Source organism: Quercus suber, unplaced genomic scaffold (genome assembly GCF_002906115.3).
Source record: "Quercus suber isolate HL8 unplaced genomic scaffold, Cork oak 2.0 scaffold_98, whole genome shotgun sequence".
Taxonomy (NCBI): domain Eukaryota; kingdom Viridiplantae; phylum Streptophyta; class Magnoliopsida; order Fagales; family Fagaceae; genus Quercus; species Quercus suber.
Genome location: NW_027069563.1, coordinates 635,318 through 659,692, shown reverse-complemented (window position 1 = coordinate 659,692; position 24,375 = coordinate 635,318). Strand labels below are relative to the sequence as shown.

Sequence of the window (24,375 nt, the reverse complement as noted above, 5' to 3'; positions counted from 1 at the left end):
AAGAAATGTGGGTTTCGTATGGTATACAAGCATGACATTGAAGATATCGAAGAAATGATGGGACAAAGCTGTAACAGTAGCCGCATCCCTCATTATGAGGGTGTTGGTTTTACTCATGAATACGATCTTGACAATTCAACAATGGTAAGAGAAGATTGCAAACTTAAGCAAAGCCGTGATGAATATGATAAGGCTAGACTTAGTGATGAAGGTTGCTATAATGATGTACCACACTCCAAGCTGATTCAAAGATAAAGCATGTATTGCTCACAGTAACACTAATTGCAATGATTCTAATGAACGTGGTCTTGGACTGGTAAGTCATCATCTTTCTTTCTATTACAGGTCTTGTTAGTTGCTATACTTCTTTTAATTTTTCCATTTCCTTGCCATGCATATATGTACTTGTATTTTTGTTTTTCCAAATTTAACTTCAGATCCAAGTGATAAATTCATTTGTTATTGGGCTTGAATAATAATAATAATAATAATAATAATAATAATCTAATACTATATATAATAGCAAAAACTTTTACGAGGTGCTGACACGTAAGCCAAAAGTCTCCTTAAAATGTTGACACAAGTAGATTTAATTCTTTAAAATTAAAATTTCGCTCGGTGTGTTGGAGAGGCTCACTTTCAGACACAAACGTAAACCTTTATAAAAAACAACAGCCGCTTATCCACGTACCAAAAAAAATGAAAACAAAACGCAAACCCTAAAACCCAAATCATATTTGCCGATCAAAATTCGGACTCACTCAAACTTGCATTTCTTCGCTGCTCCTTCATACACACACAGATCGGATTTGGTGGAACCTAATTTTAACCATTTCGTTTTTACTTATCAAAGCTACACACAGATCGGACTAGCAAACACAGATCAGACTAGCTTTTTGTGCTCTGCAATCCCGTCTCTGCTTTTCAACAATTGACAATTCAGAAGGTAGGCATTTTTCTCCCTTTATCTGTTTTCCATTCAATTTCGTTTCTAGGGTTTTCAAAGATATATGGGTTTCGGACTCACTCAAACTTCCAATTCTTTGCTACACCTCCCTATACACAGATCGGACTAGCGTGTTCCAACCTATCAAATAGACGAAAAAAAAAAAAAAAAAAAATCACCACCGTCACACGGCCAGAACCGTTACAGGTAAAGGTTTTCCTTATTTGATTTTTAAAATTATGCAATAACTATGATTTATATTTAGGAGTTTGGTAGTATAGGTTCAATTTAGGCTTTTGGGTTACATTTGATTTTGATTAAGGTTATTAAATTAGATTTGGTTTATGGTTGGCGTATTTGTGTTGTTCGTTTGGTTTTCGTTAATTTTTCAATCAAAGTAGAAAGCAAAGACTATTTTGGTCTCTTTAATTTCTTTACACTTCTCGAATGAGTATTTAGGTTTTTGTTTTTAACTCTCTCTTGGATTCAATTGTAGATTTCATTTATTATTGATTGATTTCAATTCCGATCTGTATAATAAAAAATTAATGGGTTTTTCTTTAGCTTTTCTTTTTTTGGGTTTGTAGGTGGAAAGGCAAATCATTGGAATTTCTGTTCTTAATTTTAATTTCTTGGTTTTGTTTTGTTGACTATTGTTTTTTGGTTAGAATTTTTCCCCTGTTTGGTAGATTTTTGTTAGGTTTAGTTCCTGTTTCTGTTCTTAATTTTAGTTTCTTGGGTTTTCTTTTGTTGATTATTGTTTTTTGGTTAGAATTTTTTTTTCCTGTTTGGTAGATTTTTGTTAAATTTTTAGGAAGTATCAAATGTTATTGCTTTATAATCAATCTTTTGGTCTCTTTTGCAAGTAGTTATGTACTACTCCTATTCATTTAAGGGGTAATTTAATCACTGATCTTTATCTTAAGCTCATATATGGTTTTGATCAAGGGCTAATTATTTGAAATGTTTGTACGGAACATTAATACATGCAAGCATTAGGAAACAGTCACTTTTACCAATGCTTCAAACTCTAGCCCCACATTATGCAGTTGAGATGCTCTTAAGATCATGTGTGTCCAATCTTTCTACTCTCTTTCTAAGTAATATTTTATATTCAGTCCTACTTTTGTTATGTTTTTTCTTCTTCTTTTTTTGATTTAATTTTGTGAATTCTTATCTGGGTTCATGTGGCTACCACTTAGAAACTTGATTTTAGTGTAGTTTCTCCATAGGCATTGATTCGTGTGCTTTTAAATTTGGATATAATTTCGAAATTCATAAGGAATTTTAAATTCCAATTCTTATTGGATTCTATTTGGGATTTATAAGTTTTAATTTGAACCAAGATGGAATCACAATGGGCATTGAGATTGTGTATTTGAAATTTTAGGGGGAACTAAGCTATGGGTTTGAATTTTAGAGTTTGGTCTTAGGTTCTATCCAAACAAAAAAGATTTATACCAAACAACAACAGTGGTTGCCACTGCTGCATAAGATTGGTTTAACTATCAATCTAGGCTTGCATAACACAACCATTTGGACAAAGTAATATTCTATCTTGAATAATTTGTGCATCATGAATTGTATTACCAAGCCCTCTCTCAAAATTATTTTTAAAGTACAGAGAATGCCAAGAAGAAATTTGCACTTAACCATAAATTAGGATTTAATAATGGAATACTTCAAAGAATTATGTAGACTGTTTAATCTATCCTTTGGAATTGTTTTCCCAGTTTCAGGCTTTTTTTTTTTCCTTCTTCCTTGAGTAAACAATATTGAACTTCTTTTCTTTGTTTGCAGCTTTATCTTGATGCCAAACTCAGTATTTACTGTCAAAATCAAAGTTTGAAGGGAATTTGTAGCTTGAAAGTGGATGGATTTATTTCATCTTTGATTACTATGTTTTTAGTTATTTTAATTTTTCGACTAAGTCAATATAGTGTATTTAATTGTATTGAATGCATGCTCAGTTGCTTAATGGAACACTATGGTGTAATTTTTGTAATTTTTAATCTTTAAATGTCATCCAAACTTCTTCTCAAAAGAAAAAAAAAAAAATCCAAGGGTTAATAAATTATGACAGTATTATACCCTCCTTATCAAGGGTTAATAAATTCTGACAGCATTATACCCTCCTTATCAAGGGTTAATAAATTAATAAGTCTTAAACTATCGAAATCTTGCAAATGTCCACAAAGCAATTGGTTTTACGGAAGATATGCTCAATCTGTTTGTTGGGAAAGGTCCTTAAAAGATATTCCTTCAACATATATACTTGATTATGTGTGACTTTAAAAGAAGCTAAGGGCCACAGAAATTTAATAGCATAACAAATTATAAATGCAACATAAATACTTAAATGCATGCAGTGGAAGCATGAGAACTAAGATTATATTGAATGTAAAGTTTATTAATACATAAAATGATCCCGCGCATTGCGCGGGTTAAAAGCTAGTAATAATAATAATATAGGAATAGGCTATAAAACAGTAATGAACTGTTGTGTACAACTCTAGCAAGAGCCATCAATTTGGAGTTAAGCTGCTAGGAACACTTCCCTTCTACATAACCCATGCAACTAGCATAAGAGCATGTTGTATCCATCCTACAATTGAGCTTCAATCCGTTGTTCAATACATCAAGATTTTTTATCTAGGTGTCGGAAAAGCTCTGGAAGATGGGCATTGGTCAGCTTTGTCCTCTTGGTGATCTCATGCTTCTTCTTCTTTGGCTTGGGCTTGGAGGACATGCCTTGAACCTCTGAACTGGCCCTCCTCTGAGCAGTGTTGGTGGCAGGCTTCATCCCATTCTTCTGAAGATCCCTCTCGATGTCAATCATATCACGAGGCAATTCAATCCCCAGAAATAGCTGCTTAAGGTCATCATCCACTTTGATGGGCACCCTTGGGTCATTTGGGTAAGCAATGTCTTCCTGTGAATCGAAGTTTGATAGCAGCCATATCTGACCCGCAGCTTTCAAAGCCTAAGGAAGAATGAATTCACAAACTTTTATGGCAAGAGGGAACAAACCGCTCGGGTCAGTGAGGACTCACTCACTCACCTACTCCTTATCTATCTAATAGTTTCTTCTATCTACTGAATTCAAAAGGCGATCCTCACTTAGTATCAATGTCTAAATATAATTACACTACACAGACAACTGACACATGACCACCACTAAACTTTTTATTGAAAAATGAAGATGCTGATAGTTTTCACTTACAAGATACAAGATAATCATTAGAAGGAAAAGACTTTCCTCAGTTCTAAAACAAAGAGCAAGCAAGAGAGAGAAAGCTGATAAAGAAAAGGAAGAAAACAAAGTCACAGAATAAAGGGGCAAACAAAATTACAAAAATAAAAAATACTACCATTGAGAAATCACACCACTACTCAAATACCCACTCCTGCTTTTGCAAGGAAAATCAACTTTGAGAAAACTAATCTAAGCATCCAACGTCAGAAAACACACAAATACTTCAATGGCTTCTTTCAAAAACAAGGAAACTCTGCCTGGATCTCCAAGGCCAACCTTTTTTCTAACTTTCTTTCCCCGTTCTTATTGATTCTCAATCCCTTTGAAATTGTGTGCTGCATCAAATAGCCTTTCACCTCCCACTGGTCCCTGAGACAACCCCCCCCCCCCCCCCCCCTTCTCTTTTCTCTCGTTTAACAGAATGGAGGAAGCACATGCTAGGCTAGAAGAGCCAGCAGTTCTTTTCAGAGATTAATATAAACAAATTTCTCATGGTATTATCAACACATATTGCATTACCTGCAAGTCTTCCATCACAGTAGGGTATGCGTCCTTAAGATCAATGACAGCAATGCCCCATACGAATTTCCTTATTAAGTAAAGAAGTTGTTCCTTGTCCCTCAAATCATGCTTGGACTGCGGACAAAGAAAAGTCAAAAAGTCATCTACCATGAAAGAGGTATAAAGAAAAAGGCTGAGTGCAACTTAAAAGCTATCAGCTGATGAAGATCTGCAGCTACATAAATTTAAGGTTACCTTGTAAGAGAAACGCTTCCCATCATAGTTGACTTTCAGGTTATTCCTCAAACTATCAAATACAGCTTTGTTGGCATTGATATCAACATAAGTGACTTCATTAATTTGTTCCGGGGTAAAGGCTTGCCTTGTCTGCAAACACAAGGAGCAATAAACTAGCGCTTAATAGCATTCACCTGGTCCTACCTACTGTAACTCACATTGACCTCTAAAGATGGAAAAAGTAGATTATGTTTCCGCTAAATGAAGCATCACAATCACAGTGTGTGGGGCCCACAAACGGTGATTGTAATGCTACATGTAATGGAAACACCATGTGCCTTCTCCTAACAATGTCACAAAAGTCAGAAGAAGGGGGACGAGTGACATACCCATTATTACAGTAAACTAAAAATACAACTACAAATTGCCACCAAGCATCTATATAATTTATAATTACCTTCAATTGGAAGCACATCAATCAATTAAGTAGTATTGGTTTTCCCATGAAATCAATGTCATACAAACAAGGTTTCAAGTTTCCCATCCCAATTAATTGAGGAAGAAAAAGTAGGCCAGTTAAGTGAATGCGCATACTAATATAATTACTTAAAAAGATCAATATAAATCACAGATAATAACTCAATTCTACACTAGACCATCTCGCTCTTTTCCAAATTAACATTGACCTGACAACTGCACAAAATAAGACACATTAGGATCTGAATTTTCCCCAACTCGAGTCAGCAATAAACACCATCCATTAAGAGCATTCAGCATTTTAAATCAAACGGCAACACAAATAATTGCATCAAGGAACATATACAAATTAATGAAGGATAAGATGGTTGGGTACAAACCTCCAGTAGAAGATTTATGACACGCTTCATTTGGGCCCCTACAGGGGCTTTCCGGATACTGTTGATATGTTGAAGTCTCTCTGTATCATTTGAAAATTTGACAGCAGGAGCAGGGGCTCTTGCAACTGAAGGTGCTGCTGGTACTGGCATGGATTTATGTGTTTCGGCCTTGTTAGATGCAGCAATACTTGTGAGGGTCGATTGGCACTTCTCTTGCTGCTTCTTGAATCTATCTAATTTCTCTTGTAATGCCATCTAGAAATAAAAATATTTGCTTTTAGGCTATTCAAACCCGCCAATAAAAAGTAAAGATATGATAAAGGGCTTTTAAGTGCAATATTGTAAACTTGGTCAGAATTAAAGTGAAGACTAAATCATCTCAATGACTCCAAAAATTAAATACTTGAGTGATAACATGTAAAATTCAGGAAGAATAAACAGCTAGTAATCAAGAAGTGACTATAAGTTACTAAAAAACTTCATACAACACATAAGCAATTCCCAAATTCTTCAAACAGAAAGAAGTGAAAGTGATGACGCTGTTTACGTACTAAATGTTTAAAACCTCTTATCACAGACCCACAGTTAAATCAACATGCCCTGCAGAGGGGAGATTTACATATGGACTCAGCTTCCTCTCTCTCTTTGATGGAAATTTTCTGGTGAGGCCCGGCTACCTCAAATTAGTCAGAAATATTGTTCCTGGTTATTTTTTATTTCTGTTTTGGTTAGTTATGGGTGGATTTCGCAGTTTCTTTATTGAATCGAAGTTGTTTCAATTGGTGGTGGAGGAAGGTGGGAACTTTTTCTCCCTTAAGATTTTTGAACGTGGGAAGTATTTCATGCAATCAGTTTTTATGGGTAGGAATGCAGCACGTTGGTTACTGCAAAGCTTGGAAAACACAGTGATTGGGGTTAACCCCAAACTCTTCTTCACGCTCAGGGAAGGAGACACCGCATACACAGTGCAACGGGGTGCTAACTCGTTTGGACAATATTTGTTAGTAACAGAGTTAAAAGTTGGCGGGATGAGAAGATCGATCATTATTCCTGCAGGCAAGGCACAACAAGGTTGGAGGGCATTTGGAATTGAATTAAGGAGAATGTTGGATCCTTCTCATTATGCGTTGGGTGGTCCAAAAGCTTTACCGTACAAGTCCAAGTTGGGTTCAGAGATTCTCCCTTCTCGAAGGAACTTCTGTGGCCAAAGGTACCACAACTAAAGGCTTGCCACTACATCCCCAGACATCAACCTCTCATCAAAATCCCACATCTCCTCCTCTGCCTCATTAACAATAGACACAGAATCAACTAACCCATCACAGTCCTCTGCCCAGCTAACCATCTGACCGTCATTGATAAAAGAGTCAATACTTGTTACAGTCTCTACATCAGTGACTGAGCAATCCGACACACTCTCTGGAGATCGATATAGAGATAGCGGAATCACTATTTGTCGACCATCCCGCAATCGTAGCATCCACTCTTTGGAATTACCCCATGATTTGTCTAAATCACTGACCAGTTCCCTAATATTGGGAGAAGAATTAATAACCACCTTACAATCAGAAGCCTCATGCACCGTCGCCCTTACCTCCGAACCCAAATACTCCTTATTCTCATCCTTCATCATTGCCGGAGATGACTTCTCCACCAGTTTTTCTAACGGGTCCCTGAAGACACCTCCTTCAACTCCGCCGGCTCCAACGAAGGATATAACGGAGCTACGGAAGCTGAACCCAGCTCGCATGCAGCTTGGGCCACTTCCGCTGCCAATATCGGCAAGGTGGTGTACTGGGTAAGGCAGCTCGAACTCATCTGGACGCTAGACCCACTCCCGCCAGGAACTTCCGGCGCCGATAAGGAAGACATCGAGTCCAAGATGACCATCGGAGCCATCGCCGTCCTCTTTGGTGGTAGAGAATCAAACTCCGAGTTCGCAGGGAACACCGTAGCACTCGCACCAATCGAGATTAAGCTCTGGCCTGAGATGTCTGAGTCGACTTTACCATCCTCAGCAATCAAGCCCGTAATACCTAGGCTGGGTTCATTTTGGGAATGATTGGAGCAAGCCCCAGCCTCAAAAATAAAAGGGTTAGACAACAGTGGGCCTGAGGCATACTTAACTTTATCCAACCAAGGTGCATGGGCTTCAGCAGGCCCATTAACCAATCCTTTACTAAAAACCTGGGCCGAAATGTCCTCACGTGCCCCTTTTACAGCTTGCTTATCACCCCTGTATCTTTGCCAAAACACCCGCCTCTTACCAAATTCATTAACTTCCACGATCAAACCTTTCCTTGACCAGCTAGACCTCCTAAATTGACGCTCCCTACCAGAATCAACTTCTTTCAAATTCAAATTATTCAATCTGAATTTATTTTGTTCCGGGATTTTCTCCTTGAACTTAGCATCTCCATTAATACCATGGTGGCTCTCCTCCACTCCACCCACGGCAATCGGTATAACATTATCAGCCGGACCTTTCAAAGCCACCACCTGAATCCCAGCTTCGTCTCTCGGAGTCGGCGTTGTGTTCTCTACTAGTCGAATCTTCTCTGTCTCTCTAATGGAGGGCTGATGCACATGCTTCCCTACTTGCACAGACGCTTTTACCGTTTCAACAAAAGACCGAGAAGGGAGAATCTCTGAACCCAACTTGGACTTGTACGGTAAAGCTTTTGGACCACCCAACGCATAATGAGAAGGATCCAACATTCTCCTTAATTCAATTCCAAATGCCCTCCAACCTTGTTGTGCCTTGCCTGCAGGAATAATGATCGATCTTCTCATCCCGCCAACTTTTAACTCTGTTACTAACAAATATTGTCCAAACGAGTTAGCACCCCGTTGCACTGTGTATGCGGTGTCTCCTTCCCTGAGCGTGAAGAAGAGTTTGGGGTTAACCCCAATCACTGTGTTTTCCAAGCTTTGCATTAACCAACGTGCTGCATTCCTACCCATAAAAACTGATTGCATGAAATACTTCCCACGTTCAAAAATCTTAAGGGAGAAAAAGTTCCCACCTTCCTCCACCACCAATTGAAACAACTTCGATTCAATAAAGAAACTGCGAAGTCCACCCATAACTAACCAAAACAGAAATAAAAATTAACCAGGAACAATATTTCTGACTAATTTGAGGTAGCCGGGCCTCACCAGAAAATTTCCATCAAAGAGAAAAAAAAATAGTCATCAGGCATAGTGCAAAGACGTTAAGAAATATACGATGCCAGTAAAAACTAAAATGTAATGGAGCTCTCAGCCAAGATGCAAATTTGCAACCAGTCATGGTGTGCAAATCCAATGTAACTTGGCCATGAAGCGTCATATTATTTTCTGGCTTTTGGCCCCTCCATACAGATTTATGCTATTTGGTTGTATGGGAAAAATATGACCAAGAAACATCTCACTGGATAAGAATAATTACAATGAACTAACTTCTATGGAAATGTTTTGATTGGATAATTTCAGCTAATAGGGAAAGATATAATCTGTTAGAATGTCAATGACTGCAGAATACCTGGCAATAACAAAATAGATCAGCCCCCCTTAAAAACTTCCTGACTTATGCTGTCCACTAGTGATCTATCCTGTGCCAGAAGCTTTGGATTTCGCATGTCGAGGATTGTTGGCTTTGCGATGTTGAGGAATTTCTATAGAATACACAAGAAGGTTTCCATCTTTTGTCCCAGCTAAGAAGCATTCTTCTGAGGTTACTGTTAGAGATGTTATTATCTTTCCAACTCCATTATACCTTTTTATAATCTCAAGTGAGTTCATAGAGCGTACAACTATCTGCCCTTGGTCACCTGCACAAACCAGAAATTCACCGCAATCACTCAGTTCCACACAGTTGAGGCGTCCATTGGATTCAGATTCAGCAAGATGTTTTCCATTAATTGAATAAAGGTGCAAACTGAGATCATCTTCAGCATAAAACACAATCCGCCCATGCCGAGAGGCAACAAGCTTTGACAATGCACTGCCAGAAGGATGGCGTAGAGATCTTATGTATCTTCCCTCCCTTAGGGTATGGAAAACACAAGTTCCATCTTTTGACCCACTGATAATTATATCAAGCTCCACGCTAACATATAAGCATGTGATCACATCATCGTGCCCACAAAGAATATGGAAGGGAGTTTCAACAATCACATAGTCTTTACGGGGTAGCTCTGTATTTGAGTTACGCACTCTCTTTTCTGGGCTTCTACCACGGGAAACTTCCCACACCATGACTGTAGTGTCATAACTTCCAGTTGCAAGAATGCTTCCATCAGATGTCACTGCAGTATTATAATTCATCTTCAATGAGTAAGAAGCATTTCTACAGTAAATAAGGAACTATTAAAAACAAAGCAGGAAAAAAAAGGGGGGGGGGGGGGGGGAGATGATGTATTGATGATGAACAAAAATCGCATTAGAATTCATACCACATCAACTGCAAAAGAAGACAAAACCTGCAGCTCCGCTTGACCAACCACCATGCCTGAGAGAGAGAGAATAATGATAGTGATATCAAGCATGTTTATGCCTTGTGGCATGAGATTACAAGATGTGCTTCTAATTCCACTCTTATGCAATTCCGAATATGAAATAAGAAAAAGAGTGTTTGACAAGGGAAATAAAGAACTAGTCAAGCTATCAAAATAGCAACAACACCCAAACTCAATCCCGAAGTGAAAGAGAGAGGAAAAGCCCAAAGTTTTGCTGAAATTTTATTTAATTCTCTAAAAAAACTGAAAAAAGCCACTGTTACAACTTCTAGAACTCTTAAATAAGACAATAGGCTGCTGCCCTAGCTAAGATGCAAACACAACCACTAATTCAAATCTAATCTAATGCATCTTATGAGCTTAAGTGATATCCTCTTCGCCTCCTGGTTTTGAATATTGGTTTTTAGAGCAGAAGAGGAGGTTGCTAACATGGAATCAAATGAAGCAACATAGTGGCAACATCAAATGCAATTCCAAAGAGATCACTATCGTGATAGTTCCATATAAGTCATTAAAAAAAAAAAAAAGCTGAAACACATTGTACTGTACCCACTTGTAGTCTCTCATGTCGATCTTTTTCTTCAGCAGCCCAGCTTCATAGATCTCTCTCTCTTTTCTCCTCCTCTTCTTATTCTTCTTCTTCTTCTTCAGCAGCCTAGCTTCTTCTTCTTCTTCTTCTTTCGCCTCCGGCTGCACGCATGTCCCAGCTTCTTATATCTATTTCTCTTTTTTCCTTGTTTTGTCCACCTCACACGTGAAGACGTGAACAAAAGAGGTAAAGAGGTCTTCTTTTTAAATTTTTGTCTATAATGAGTTAAAGTCCACCGCCCATCATGCCACTGCCACGGAAGTAATTAAACTTGTAACTTTTTACATTTTTTTTTCATTACTTAGGTAGACAGTAGACACACACATATATATATATATATATTATTAGTAGCTAGGCTTTAATATTTTTCTAAAATTTTTTTTAACAATTATATAAAAACAAATAATATTTTTGTTATAAAAAAATTTTATAAGTTCCCAAAAAAAAAAATAATAATTAATTAATTAATATACAGATCATTGCCGTACCTGTGTCCTAATTTTCTACATGTTTGTTCCCTTTTTTATTTTGTTCATTTCTCCCATACATTTTTTTTCTTAGTAATTTCTTTGTAATTTCTTTGCTAGCATGTTTCATTCATTAATACCATAGTTGTCTCTTTTCATCATGTAGCTGGAAGGTGATAGGCATGATATCGAGCCTGTTTTACCTGCAAATAAGCCATCAATACTTTTATTTGTGGATAGATCATCTGACTCGTCTGAAACTAGAGGAAAGGGTAAAGAGGCTCTTGATACTTTTAGAGAACTGGCGCTGCACTATCATATTTCATATCAGATGGGTGAGCCTAAGAGGGCCAAGCCTGAGAAATCCTCAGTCCAAGATTATCAAGCATGGGGTGGTAAATCTAAACATCCTAGATTAAAACTATCTCTGACAGCTCAGAAGATTAAATTAAAAGAGAAGCTGTCTACTATCATGATCCTAAATGAGGATAAACATGTCACTTTGGATAAAATATCTTCAGATCAAGAAGGTAGTTCCTTGCATAAGATCCTGGCACACCTTATTCGGCAAAATAAAGAAGGTAAATTAAGCTCCCTTGCAAAGGAATTGGGTTTCCAACTTTTATCTGATGATGTTGACATGAAGTCAGTTAATACATTACCATCGGATACAGTTCAGTCTAATCAAGTGTCACCTGCAGTGTTTAAGGAAGGCCTTGTCTCAAACAGTGTTGATTCAGATAAAGATCAATTGCCACAAAGGGCAAGTTTATCTGCTAAGATGAATGATGAAAATTCTGAACTCACAGATGGTGAGCCTTCTTCTGAGTATGATGAAGAGAAGACGGCTTTTTATGTTGATAAAAGTAAGCAGTTAATATCTTTAGAAGCTCACCAATCTGTAACCGCTCTTGAAAAAGTTGCCACTGCTCAAGATTTGGTAGTGGAAGAAAAAAGTTTTGAAAATGTAGTGGTTGAAGAAAAAAGCTCTGAAGATTCGGTTTTGGAAGAAAAAGGTTTTTTGTTGGCGGACAACTTAAGGGAGCAACAGCTTCACTTTCAAGGCTTTGAGGGTTCCTTTTTCTTTTCTGATGGCAACTATCGGTTACTTAGAGCTCTGACCGGTGGCTCAAACATTCCATCCTTGGTAATAATTGATCCCTTTTTGCAGCAGCATTATGTATTACCCCAAGAGTCAGATTTCAGCTACTCTTCACTGGATGATTTTCTCTCTGGTTTTCTTAATGGGACTCTTCCTCCATATCAACTGTCTAAATCCATTATTCAAAGCCCTAGGGAGGCCACTGTCCCTCCATTTGTTAATGTGGATTTTCACGAGGTGGATTCAATCCCTCAAATTACGATTCATAGATTGTCTGAGCTGGTTCTTGGAGTTAATCAATCTAACACCAACAATGTGGTCCATGCATGGAATAGGGATGTGTTGGTCCTTTTTAGCAATAGTTGGTGTGCGTATTGTCAGAGAATGGAATTGGTTGTTCGTGAGGTTTATCGGGCTGTGAAGGGCTACATGAATGTGTTAAGGAGTGGATCAAGGAATGGAGAAAAGGTGTTTAATGGTGGTAAGTGCCTGGTAAAATGTTTTTAAAAAATTGACATTACGAGCTCCTTTTTCTTGCCTTGGAAAAAGTAGGTGCATCTTTCATTGGTTCATATGACAAATATTTTCATAGCATTTAGTAAACTAGTAGGTCAATAATTTACCTTTATTAACTTTGAGTTGATATAAACAATGGGGAATACTGGATAGAGTTTTGTCCATGGATTTTCAACTTCTACACTAAAGTACAACAGCTGTCTTTTGTATGATGGACATATTTATAAATTTAGCCAGTTGTCTCTTGTCCAAATGGCATCTCCTGTTCCTCTTAACAAGAGGTGAAGGTTAAGTTTGAGGATTCAATATTATAAGGGTGCATAAGATATATAATATTTGACAATTAAAAAAAGGAAAATTATATTTTACCCCATTTGGTTTTGTCCACTCACAATTTAGTCCACAAACATTCAATTACTACTTTTGACCCCCTAATTATTTAGTTACTTGTGGTTTTTTTGCATTTGTTTTCTCAGTAAAGTTTTCCCTTGAATTAAGAAATGGAATAGGAATGTTAGAATTTACTTTCTATTAATCTCACGTATTGACAATTGGCCATCTGTGTGGCAGACATCTTGAAGGATGCCCTGGTTGAACTTCCACTGATCTATTTAATGGATTGCACATTGAATGATTGCAGTTTGATACTCAAATCAATGGATCAGGTTTGTTTGGAGTATCCATATTTAATTTTTGTATATTTTTCTTGTATCTTCATTATTTTATGCAATTTATGTTTGAGGGTTATGATCTTCTCCAACATTTGATATTGTTATGGAGGGGTTAAGTCGTATGTTGGATGTGGCAGCTACTACTAGTTAGTTCTCAGGCTTCTCTGTAGGTAATATGGCTGGCAACTCAGTGATGGTGTCTCATCTCTTATTTGCTGATGACACTCTTATTTTTTGTGATGCTGATCCTTCGCAAATAGCTAGTTTGAGAGCTATTCTAACTAGATTTGAGGAGGTCTCAGGTCTAAGGATTAACTTGGGGAAATCTGAGTTGGTTCCTATAGGGGTGGTGCACAATATGGATGTTCTGGTGGGGATGTTAGGTTGTAAGCAATCCAATCTTCCTTTGAGGTATTTGGGGCTTCCGTTAGGAGCTAAATTTAAGGAGTTGTCAATTTGGAACCCCATTTTGGAGAAGATGGAAAAGAGATTAGCAGGGTGGAAGAGGTTGTATCTATCCAAGGGGGGTAAGGTAACTCTTATTAAAAGTACTCTTTCCTCCTTACCTACATACTTCCTTTCCCTTCTGCCTTTACCTGGGAAGATGGCAAATCGTATGGAGAAGCTACAACGAGATTTTCTGTGGAGTGGTATTAATGGTGATTCTAAATTACACTTAGTCAGTTGGGCTCAGGTCTGTAAGCCGCTGCAGGTTGGAGGGTTGGGTATTAGACGATTGAGGAGTTTTAATTCTGCCTTGTTAGGAAAATGGTTATGGAGGTATGGCATGGAGACCGATGCTCTATGGAGGAAGGTTATAGAGGTGAAATATGGGAATGATTGGGGTGGTTGGTGCACGAAAAAGGTGACTAGTGCTTATGGTGTTAGTTTGTGGAGACATATTAGGAGTGGTTGGATGAGTTTTTCGAAACTACTTCTGTATGATGTGGGAGATGGTACTAGAGTGAAGTTTTGGAAGCATCTGTGGTGTGGAGATCGTACTCTCCAAGAGGCTTTTCTGGAACTTTATCGTATTAGTAGAACTAAGGATTCTTCAGTAGCAGAGGTGATGTGTTGGTCTGGTGGGAGGATTCATTGGGATGCTAAATTTCGTCGCCCTCCTCAAGATTGGGAACAAGAATCCTTTGATCTATTTATGGATATGGTTTACTCTTCGACGGTACGGGGATTGGGCCCGGATAGGGTGTGTTGGAAGCCAGCAAGGAATAGAGGTTTCGAGGTTAGAGGTTTCTATCTTTCTTTCTACCCTCCTACCACATTATCCTTCCCTTGGAAGATGATTTGGAAATCGAAGGTTCCTCCAAGGGTAGCCTTCTTTTCATGGTCTGCTTCCTTAGGTAAGATTTTAACAACAGATAACCTTCGCAAGCGACGTGTGCTAGTTCTTGATTGGTGCTATATGTGTAAAAAGTGTGGGGAGTCAGTGGATCATCTTCTTCTTCATTGCCCCATTGCTTGGGAGTTGTGGTCGTTGGTGTTTTGTTTGTTCGGAATTCATTGGGTTATGCCTCAGAAGGTTATTGAGTTGTTTGAGTCTTGGCAGGGTAAGTTTGGTCGACATAGAAATATTGAGTTGTGGAGAATTGTGCCTCATTGCTTGGTATGGTGTATTTGGCGCGAAAGGAATGCTAGAAGCTTTGAGGGATGTGAACGCTCTATATTAGAGTTTAAGTCGTTTTTTTTACACATGCTCCTCGATTGGAGTGTGGTCTTTTGTCATTTTTCTTGTTCTTCCCTTCCTATTTTACTTGATCGTTGTAATCTTCGTTATTGATTTATGCCCCCATAGTACATTTCCAATGTACTCGGGTTGGCTATTTTTAGTTTTTTAATAAAACTTTCGTTAATTATCAAAAAAAAAAAAAACCAAGAAATAAAGAAAGAGAAAAGTTAACAGATGCCCTAAGGGCATTGATTTAAGAAATATTTTTAGAAACTTTTTATGGTAAAAGAAAAAAGTAACTGATTTTTTTGTTAGTTTTTTATATTTCCCATAAAAGTTATATCAAAACTTTCTTAAAGTAGTCCATTAACAAATGCCTAAGGGCACCAGTTAACTGTACCCATAAAAAACCCTAAAAACTAAAAAAATAAAAAAGGAATAAGGATTAGGGGTCTGTGAGTTTCAGGACAAGTTACAATAAACCCCCACCCCAAAATAAAAGAGAAGAGAAGAGGGTGTAGGTTTGTAAGAAAGGGAGGGGGCGTTAGTGGTTCCAAGTTGCACAGTAAAATATTAAGAGAGAGAGAGAGAGAGAGAGAAGAAGTGGTAATAGTAGTAAGATATTCAAAAAGTTTCAGGTTTGTGGGTTTTGGAATGAGGAAAAGTTTCAATGGAAGAAGATAAAGAGAGATAAACATACCTGGTAAAGACAAAAGAAGAGATTTGTCAATTCTTCCTGGTGAGAACATGAGAACTGTGGTGGACTGCAATCCCAAATGTGTTTCATAGAATTTGCAAAGTTGGAGGGGTTGGGTTTAAGTGCATAGCAGTGTACCATAACATTAAATTTTATATGCCAAATCAATGGTTTATATCAGTCGTGTTAAAATCCTATAGTGCACTTCATGCTTATTGAAAAAGCACTTAAGGCTTCTTTGAATGCGCCTTGCTTTAGAGGCGAAAAGTGCTGGAGCCTTTGCACTTTGCGCATAAATGCGCTTTTACCCACACTAAGTTTTACTAGCTAGAGGCGAGTTCAAATGGCTCTTCTTTAGAAAGGTTCCCTACTTTAAAAAAGAAATGATTATAATTAAACTTAGAGCTTAATTTATGTACATACACCAAGCAACATAAAGTGCAAGGGCAAGGTATGATGAAGAAAAATGTATATGCTCATTGGCAAAGGCTGATGTGATTGCGTTTATTGGCAAGTGGCTTTGCCCTTGAAGGTAGTGAGATTAATTGTAGTTGTTGTACTTTAGTGAGAAAGAGTGAGTTGATTCAAGTTGAGGGAAAGAAAAAAGGTAGAGGAAGACCATAAGTAGTTAAAAATGACATGTCAAAGAAGTAACAGAGGCTACGACTTTGGATAGAATAGAATGGAGAAAAAGAATACATGCGACCAACTCTTGTAGCTCAATTGGCATCTCCTAGTGTTTCTAACAAAGATGGCTAGGGTTCAAATTCTCCCTACCCATTGTAACTATCAAAAGAAAATATATGCGGCTGACCTGGCTAATCTTGTTAAGGATCTATTGCCCACTCAAAAAATATTGGGACTAAGTTTTTGTTATTGTTGCTGTTGGTTGCATTTTAGGGACAATGAAATCAGACAGCCTTGAAAAATTAACAATTAAAGGCAATCTTGATTCTTGTGAGGGAAAGACAGCAGGATGGCTGTAGATTGCTTTAAGCTGATGGGAAATTTGTAGAATAGGGTGTTGTGATGAGCGGCTTCTCTCAAAACAGCTAACAAAGAGATATTGCTTTGTGAGCAGAAAATTAGAGAGCAGAAGTGAAAACTAAACTCCTTTCCAAAAACAATCAATTTATCATTAATCAAAACAATCAATTTATCATTAATCAAAACTATCATTAATCAAAACAATCAATTTATCATTGATCAAAACAATTTATCATTAATCAAAACTTAGGACTCCACCTTAAAGAGAAGGTAGAGATATAGAATCAAATTCGAAATTCGTGGCAATAAAGTTTAAGGTAGAAAAACAAATAAAGGATTTACCAAAAGGAAAGAGAAAGGAGCCGTGAGGAGATACATAGGGCGAGCATGGGTTGGGCTTGGGGTATTTTCAACATAACCTGACTTCCTTGGGTTGAGAAATCTCTAATCTAACCCAACCAATGGTAGCTCTAAAAACACTTTGTTTTTGTTTTTTTCAAGTGCATTGTTCGTTCACGGTTTTTTATTAAATAATACTTTTAATGAAAAAGAGAAGAAAATTATATACAAAATTCTTCTAAATAATAATACAAACAATTTATAATCTAAATGAAAGAGGAAAAAAAAAATCCTCTCTCTTTTTACTTTTAGATGCTCAGCATAAAACAAGAACGAAGCAGCAAAAAAAGGGGGAAAAAGAAGTAAAAGACTGCATGCTAAGTGCCACACATAGAGGCCTGATAACTAACTAGTCTCACTATTACCAAATAAATATGTGTTGTCGAGCAATTGCAAAAACTATCAAATACCAAGCTTCATTACTTAAATAAAAGTCAACTTTAAAACTAAAATAAGATATTAATAAGTCAATGAATAATCCTAGGCATTCATACATGAAGCCTGAACTTTTAGATTATGAGGGCCCATAGCTTTAGCCTTATGCATCCAAATTGGATATTTCCAACAATAAGAATTACTCCATCATATGGTTGTGACAATGTTCTATGGATACAATTGCGTCTCTACTTTTAATAAAAGTAGAGGCTGAGTTCGTGGCAATCCCATATTATTGCCTGTATTGTGTCATATTAATGTCATTGGTGTGAAAAGTAGAGAAGATTTTGCTTGCATGAGAATAGTCTTCTTCTTCAAATAATAAGGCACCCCCCCCCCCCCCACCCCCCCCCCCCCCCCCCTCCCCTAAAAAAAAAAATCCACCTCCCAGGGCTGCTGCCCCTATATTTGCTTTGCCTCTTTTAAAAAAAAAAAATGAAAAATTGCTTGGGCTTTTTTTTAGCATATCTAAGTTTTTTATCAAATATAAATTATTTGGCTTTTATCCTTTTGTTTTTGTTTTTTTTCCCCCCCATTTTTTGAAGAAAAAAAGGGGGTGGGGGAGATCTACAAGCAACCAAAATTCTAATATGATGGTATGAAGGTATTTTCATATAATGAATCATACTTTGATAAAAATTTTCCACTTTTTTTCAGGGTGGCGAGAAGTTGAGTTACGAGACTGAGGCTTTTGCAATTTATGATGTTATGAGGTCATCATTTTTTTCATAGTTCTCTCTTTTTTCTTTTTCTTTTAAAAAAAAAAAGTAATTTCATTAAAAATCGCATAGTTATGTCACTTACTCCCTTTGCAATTGCTAGGTGGAGGGTGAGGTTTTGAGTTCAAGACCCACTTGGTGTGTGTGTAACTTACCAATAAAAAATAAAGCTATGTAATTTATTTTGAACTGTTTAGATATGTTGTGCACTATATTTTCATTTGTAAATTTTAGCGATTATTTTTGTATTTACTTTCTTCTCAGCACTCTGTTGTCAACATTTTGATTGGTAAGGTACATATGCAACCAATGACCCAACCTCACCCTCCATCCCATAATTGTGGGAGGAAATTCCACTTCAGCTGGAGCTCGTTGGCTCTCTCATGCAAATTTTGAATTTAGACTTATTATCAAGAATGTTTCAACCGATTCAGATGGCACCTATTATGTACTTTGTGAATCATGCTGAGGCCTTATAGTAACTTGCAGAGTTTTCTATGCAATAAATGTTACTTTGCTTTTAATTACTGGCCACAAGATCTGGCTGATGTGACGAATCTCCCCAAGTTTCATGTTCCAATGTTTTATTTATTTATTTTTAAATATGAGCTTTGTTGCATGCATCTTGGGAAACAAAGCTGATTCTGCACTAAATGATAAATCATGACTTCTAAACATTCTTACATTTATAATTTCTATTTGATTTTCTTGTAATTGCTTTAAGTACTTTGTGTTCATCATCATGAACATAGAACTTTTTCTTTATCAATAAAATTTATATTACATATCAAAAATAAAATCAGATATATCCCAAATCTGGTTGGCCAGGGAAAGACAGATGTTAGACAAAAGTACTGCCACTGAGAATGTCATTGCATCCTAGCATAAAATGTATCATAAATGGTTTCAACTTTGCCCTTGATTTTATTTATACAATGTTCTTGCACTGTAACAACCCAGGCTTATCAATGTACTTAGTTTTAGAAATACACATATTTACACAGATCCTTATCTCATTTGCTAATTTTTTGCGTATTTGGTGGAATTCGTACCTTCAGTTTTAAAGGTTAGCTTCTTCTAACTGATGTAAAATAGGCTTTGCAAAAAATTTTATGTTTGTAAATTGGGTTTTGGTCCTTTATTTGTCTATACAACTGGATGAGTTTATGGGCTGGTTGTTACGTGTATGACTGAGGTATTTTCTTCCACTGCAGGTACGTCAAGCCACCTATATTCACTCTCTGTGTTGGTAATGCTTGGGGAGAAGCAGCCTTACTTTTGGCCGCTGGTGCAAAGGGAAACCGTTCAGCCTTGCCATCATCCACAATAATGATAAAGCAGGTTATTTGTGACCAGTGATATCTAATACTCTTTAAGGGTTTTTTATTTTTAAAATTTTTTATTTTAAATTAATAGATTTTGTCAAAGAAGGGAAAAAAAGGTGTGCCACCTTGATAGACGGGAAGTATACGATATCTAATACTTTACTCTTGTTGAGCCTTTGCATGCTTGGGATGTCAATAATTATTTAATTTAATGGTGCATATACATTGATTAAACTCTTATAAACTTATGGTCTTATTTCTCAATGAATCTGCAGCCAATTGCCAGGTTTCAAGGTCAGGCAAGTGATATTGAGCTAGCAAGAAAAGAAATAAAGAATGTGAAGGCAGAGTTGGTAAGTTTAGTGGTAAATCTATATCTATAAGCTAGAACCAAGATGCTGCCATGTGGCGCATTTTTTGAGGAGGAAATAGAATTTTCTTCATTTATCCTTCCACCTCATCAAATCTTTGCATTTATGTTAAAGTATTAATTCATTATCATTTGTTAATGAATAGATACATTTATTTCTATGTATTAATTATTAGAGGCCGGGTCTTGGTACAAGGGCTAGTGCCTTCCACCAAAATTGATAGGTTGCGAGTGGAATCAGCCATTTCAAAACAAATTGGGGGTAAGGCTACCTCCCATAACCTCTCCCAAACCCTCAAAAGTGAGAGCTTTATACACTGGGCATGACATTTATTATTAATTATCTATAGACTCTATCTATCTATAAATCTATCTATACTGTAGGAATCAATAGGTGATACACTAATTATTTATGTACAACGAATTTATATGATTCTCTCTCTCTCTCTCTCTCTCTCTCTCTCTCTCAAGTTACACATGTTGTAGCTTTTTGTTAATATTAATATTACTAAATAACTTTTAATTGGTCTAGCACCATTGAATCACACATTTTCATTGTTCTAACACACCAAACTTTGTGTTAATTGGATGCTATTTACTGTTTGATATATAAAATTTATATTTTCTTTATGATTTAAAATGCAAAAAACTTAAAATGTATTCAAAATCACGTGTATCCTTTCTTTTCAATGACTTTTAATATAATTAAAATTAATTCCCCAAACATTTTGACATATTATGAGTATTATAAATAAGCCATAGAAATAATTTCTTATTAAAATTTTTAAAATAAACTTATTTAAATTTGCATCGCAAGATATTGGCTAGTTATATTGCAAATATTCTCCCCTTGTATGCTTCATGGTTGGGCGGCACTATAAAAAATAATTTAAAAAAGAAGAAATGATGCCAAACACAGTAGGAAAATAGAGATAAAAAGAGGAACAAAAATAACAACATAACAAACCCTAGGATTCACCACCTAGAATCAGCTTGCAAAACCAAGGCATCACCACCTAGGGGCATTTGGCATCACCACCAAATAGAGAAAACAAAGCAGGAGACATATTCTCAACTCATAGTAATTAATCGTAGTCAAATTCATCTGTCTTTTTCAGGATTACAAGAGCACTATTTTAATAGGGTTTAGGGAGTACATTGATATGGAAAATGCCTAGTCAAATCCCTTAAAACCCTAAAATTAAAAACTAATTTCAAATTTCAAATTTAGAATCAAAATCTTAAATGAATTTGGTTTTAATGCTCCCTGCATCAAGAAGAATTAAATAAAAACAATGGTATGAAAAAAAATATTATCTACCTGTTAAAAAATCTGGGAAAGAAGAAAGAGAAGAAAAGCAATAGCCAATATTGAAGATTGTTGATTTAGATCTGCATTTAGATGTGCATTTAAGCATGACCTGATATACTGCTTGACATGGTTATTGAATTTACATTCAAGGTTAATCTCCTCGCAAAGCATGTTGGAAAATCACCTGAGCAGGTTGATGCGGACATCAGGCGCCCAAAATATTTTAGTCCCAGTGAAGCTGTTGAATACGGCATCATTGACAAGGTGCCTCCAGTAGATGGAGTTGATTTAGTTTTTGGTCTAATTCTATACAACACTAAATTATCATTTCCATAATTTTCTCAGGTACTATACAATGAAAGAAGTCCTGAAGACCGGGGAGTTGTCTCTGACCTGAAAAAAGCGAAACTTATTTGACTGTAGGAATACATGGATTAATTATTGTAAGGAATATTCAGGTAAAGTGCGACCACAAGTCATTGCCCCATTTTAAATTCTGTTATGATTAAAATGCTTTCAATAAATTTTGTGTTATATAATAGCTCAGGGATAATAAGTTTCTCTCTTTTCACTGTCACTCTGTCAAAGATTATTCTTCTTATCCTTTATGGCGCTTGTGATTTGTTATGCACATCTGTTTGTGCTGTTTAACAATTTTAACATAAACTCTGGTAGTTTGATGGTCATATGGGACCTCAAGGTGTAACGGGCATCTTAACATATCAAGACATAGATAGGATGATTTCTCAGCTTTCTTAAATGTAATGTTTCACCACTTCATAATTATTATTAAAAAAAAAAAAGGATTTCACCACTTCATATACATTGATGCCAACGCTGTTATTGGTAAATGAATGAAGAGGCTATAACAGAACAAGTCAAGCATCATTTGGAAATGCTTTTATGAACTTTGCACCCACTAGAGTCTGGTCTCGAATCATGTGCCTCTGAATTTTGTCGCCTAGGATCTCACCAGTTTCTATCCTGAAGCAATCTGTTGCTTTAGTGAGGAGGATAAGTTGGTTCTGGAATTGTATAGTAATTGCTTGTTCTTTTCATTACCATGTCATCTCCACCAAAACCTGCAGTAATGTGACACCTGGCAGTGGGTATTAGCTAAAGTTTCTCGTTGTGACTGTTGGTTAACTCTTGCTTGACACCTTTCATTTGTTTTTTGATTGTTTTGTTATGATTGCTCAAACTGAGACTGAAAGTACTTTAGAATTAAAAATTGAGATTGAAGTGACTCTGGAGAGGCATTGGTGGTTGGTGGTATGCCTTGTTGCTTTGTAGTTTTAGTTTCATCTCGCACCAAATGACCTTATGTCCCTCCCTTCTCATTCCAAGTCACAGGTGTAGGAGAGGGATGAGAGGAATTACAGATCTGGAAATGTGAACCATACACGCAGTCTGGTCTGTAGTCTCAACGTTGTCTCTTCCATTATTTATTGGTATGACCTGTTTATGGAGAGAGTTGTCATTGTCCAAGCCCATTATAGTGATTCACTTTCTTTTAGTTGAAGCTCTCTCTCTCTCTCTCTCTTGAAACAATCATTTTGCAGGTCTGAACAGATTAATAATATGTTTTTAAAGGTCATCTTTTCATAGGTCAATCTTTCTTGCTTTGTGAATTCGCTGATTGCTACAGCAATGTAAATCAAAATGAATGGAGGATCTAGAGACTAAGCGCACAAATTGTGCCTTTGATGAGTACACATCAACACCGTAGTGTCCTTCGGTGAGGAGCAAGGCAGAAATCCCAATTCTTTAATATTAGTGTACAATGCGTGTGCAAGTTATACGTGTTGGTAAATTGGATGTATACATCAGCTGGTTGTACTCCATTATAATAGCCACCTTTATTTTCTCTTCCTAATTTAAACAGATCGAAGATTATACCAAAATTAGCTTCTAGAGAGCTGGAACAAGAGTTGCACCAAATTCAGTTATCAAGTGTTTAGTAGTAATTGGTAACAGTATCACCGGTGAGAGTCTAATCACAGTTGAAGAACTCATAAACGATTGACAGACTGCGTCTATTTCAACCTCCAAAAGATTACCAATGGTTTTCTAGTCTGATGATATCTTTGTTGATGTCTCGTTCAAGTGTGTGTGTATAAACAAATTCTAAATGACGTGTCAGTTCATGTATTAGACTTGTTGATGTGAAATACTCTCTTTTTCTCTCTCTCTCTCTCAAGTAAATTTATTCATGCAATATAGGATTTGAATCTAAATTGTGCCAAAGATTATTGACACATGGAATTGCATTCTAAACATGTTCAATATTTTAAATGAATCATAGAATCCAACACGATATTTTGTGTAAGAAAGAATAAATACTGGTAGGGAATATTTATACAAGTACTTGACACCTACATGCTCATTTGTACCTATGAGGAATATTTTCATCGGTCAGCTTTCACTAATCAGCCTTCACTAGTCAACTTTTTGGAGCTGAAGCCACAAGCCAGACCCATTATAACTTTTATAGCCACAAGGCATTTATTTGTGATGGAGAACTTTTATAGCTAACTTAAAACTACAAGAGCTACTCGTCCGAAGAAGACCCACTCGTTTGAATTGATAGGACTTATCTGTCATTACATGGCAATCGGTTAGGTTGGGTTCGGGTCGAGTCATTTAGGTTGTGGGTCGGATTGGGTTGGGTTGTTCCATATTTTTACATTTAAAATAAATAAATGTCAACTTTTTAGAGAGAATAAATCAAATCAAATAATTAGACTATTTATTACTAATTTACTATTATACATGACATGTGATGTGAAGGGAAAAAAATAGACAA

General features: G+C 36.6%; 3 protein-coding genes and 1 long non-coding RNA gene across 9 annotated transcripts; 3 read left to right on the top strand and 1 right to left on the bottom strand.

Annotated features, from left to right (window-relative positions):
* The first annotated feature begins 1,904 nt into the window (after positions 1-1,904).
* Positions 1,905-2,929, top strand: LOC136068095 (uncharacterized). Its single transcript, XR_010629510.1, has 2 exons — positions 1,905-2,016; positions 2,747-2,929. It is a non-coding gene; the product is annotated as an uncharacterized LOC136068095 (long non-coding RNA).
* Positions 2,930-3,298: 369 nt separating this feature from the next.
* LOC112030829 (uncharacterized) lies at positions 3,299-6,075 on the bottom strand. Its single transcript, XM_065774782.1, has 4 exons — positions 5,798-6,075; positions 4,959-5,090; positions 4,722-4,838; positions 3,299-3,929 (listed from the first exon to the last, which is right to left on the bottom strand). Exons 1-4 carry the CDS (start codon positions 6,050-6,052, stop codon positions 3,585-3,587), a joined length of 849 nt encoding a protein of 282 aa, XP_065630854.1. The 5' UTR covers positions 6,053-6,075; the 3' UTR covers positions 3,299-3,584.
* Positions 6,076-11,513: 5,438 nt separating this feature from the next.
* On the top strand, positions 11,514-15,348 carry LOC136068094 (uncharacterized). Of its 2 annotated transcripts, XM_065774780.1 has the most exons (3): positions 11,514-11,933; positions 12,054-12,935; positions 13,541-15,348. In XM_065774780.1, exons 1-3 carry the CDS (start codon positions 11,684-11,686, stop codon positions 13,735-13,737), a joined length of 1,329 nt encoding a protein of 442 aa, XP_065630852.1. In that variant the 5' UTR covers positions 11,514-11,683; the 3' UTR covers positions 13,738-15,348. The 2 variants fall into 2 exon arrangements, with proteins under 2 accessions (XP_065630852.1, XP_065630851.1); XM_065774779.1 differs by having other exon boundaries at positions 11,515-12,935.
* Positions 15,349-18,478: 3,130 nt separating this feature from the next.
* LOC111989709 (ATP-dependent Clp protease proteolytic subunit-related protein 4, chloroplastic) lies at positions 18,479-23,756 on the top strand. Of its 5 annotated transcripts, XR_010629509.1 has the most exons (7): positions 18,479-18,556; positions 19,777-19,903; positions 20,163-20,240; positions 21,720-21,833; positions 21,915-22,027; positions 23,178-23,307; positions 23,455-23,756. XR_010629509.1 is itself a non-coding variant. In XM_065774776.1 (6 exons), the coding sequence occupies exons 1-5, from the start codon at positions 18,552-18,554 to the stop codon at positions 21,984-21,986; spliced, it is 396 nt and encodes a 131-aa protein (XP_065630848.1). In that variant the 5' UTR covers positions 18,479-18,551; the 3' UTR covers positions 21,987-22,027; positions 23,455-23,756. The 5 variants fall into 5 exon arrangements, 4 of the variants coding, with proteins under 4 accessions (XP_065630848.1, XP_065630850.1, XP_065630849.1 ...); XM_065774776.1 differs by lacking the exon at positions 23,178-23,307; XM_065774778.1 differs by lacking the exon at positions 23,455-23,756 and having other exon boundaries at positions 23,178-23,345.
* Positions 23,757-24,375: the final 619 nt, after the last annotated feature.

Excerpts from the sequence above, each read along its gene's own strand:
- LOC112030829 (XM_065774782.1), bottom strand. The coding sequence starts at position 6,052 with ATGGCATTACAAGAGAAATTAGATAGATTCAAGAAGCAGCAAGAGAAG. Across the intron at positions 5,091-5,797 it reads TCATAAATCTTCTACTGGAG|ACAAGGCAAGCCTTTACCCC; the intron begins GTTTGTACCCAA and ends TTGTGTTTGCAG. Across the intron at positions 3,930-4,721 it reads CTGTGATGGAAGACTTGCAG|GCTTTGAAAGCTGCGGGTCA; the intron begins GTAATGCAATAT and ends ATTCTTCCTTAG.
- LOC111989709 (XM_065774776.1), top strand. Across the intron at positions 20,241-21,719 it reads AGAATGTGAAGGCAGAGTTG|GTTAATCTCCTCGCAAAGCA; the intron begins GTAAGTTTAGTG and ends TTTACATTCAAG. Across the intron at positions 21,834-21,914 it reads AATACGGCATCATTGACAAG|GTACTATACAATGAAAGAAG; the intron begins GTGCCTCCAGTA and ends TAATTTTCTCAG.
- LOC136068094 (XM_065774779.1), top strand. The coding sequence starts at position 11,684 with ATGGGTGAGCCTAAGAGGGCCAAGCCTGAGAAATCCTCAGTCCAAGAT. Across the intron at positions 12,936-13,540 it reads AGAAAAGGTGTTTAATGGTG|ACATCTTGAAGGATGCCCTG; the intron begins GTAAGTGCCTGG and ends TCTGTGTGGCAG.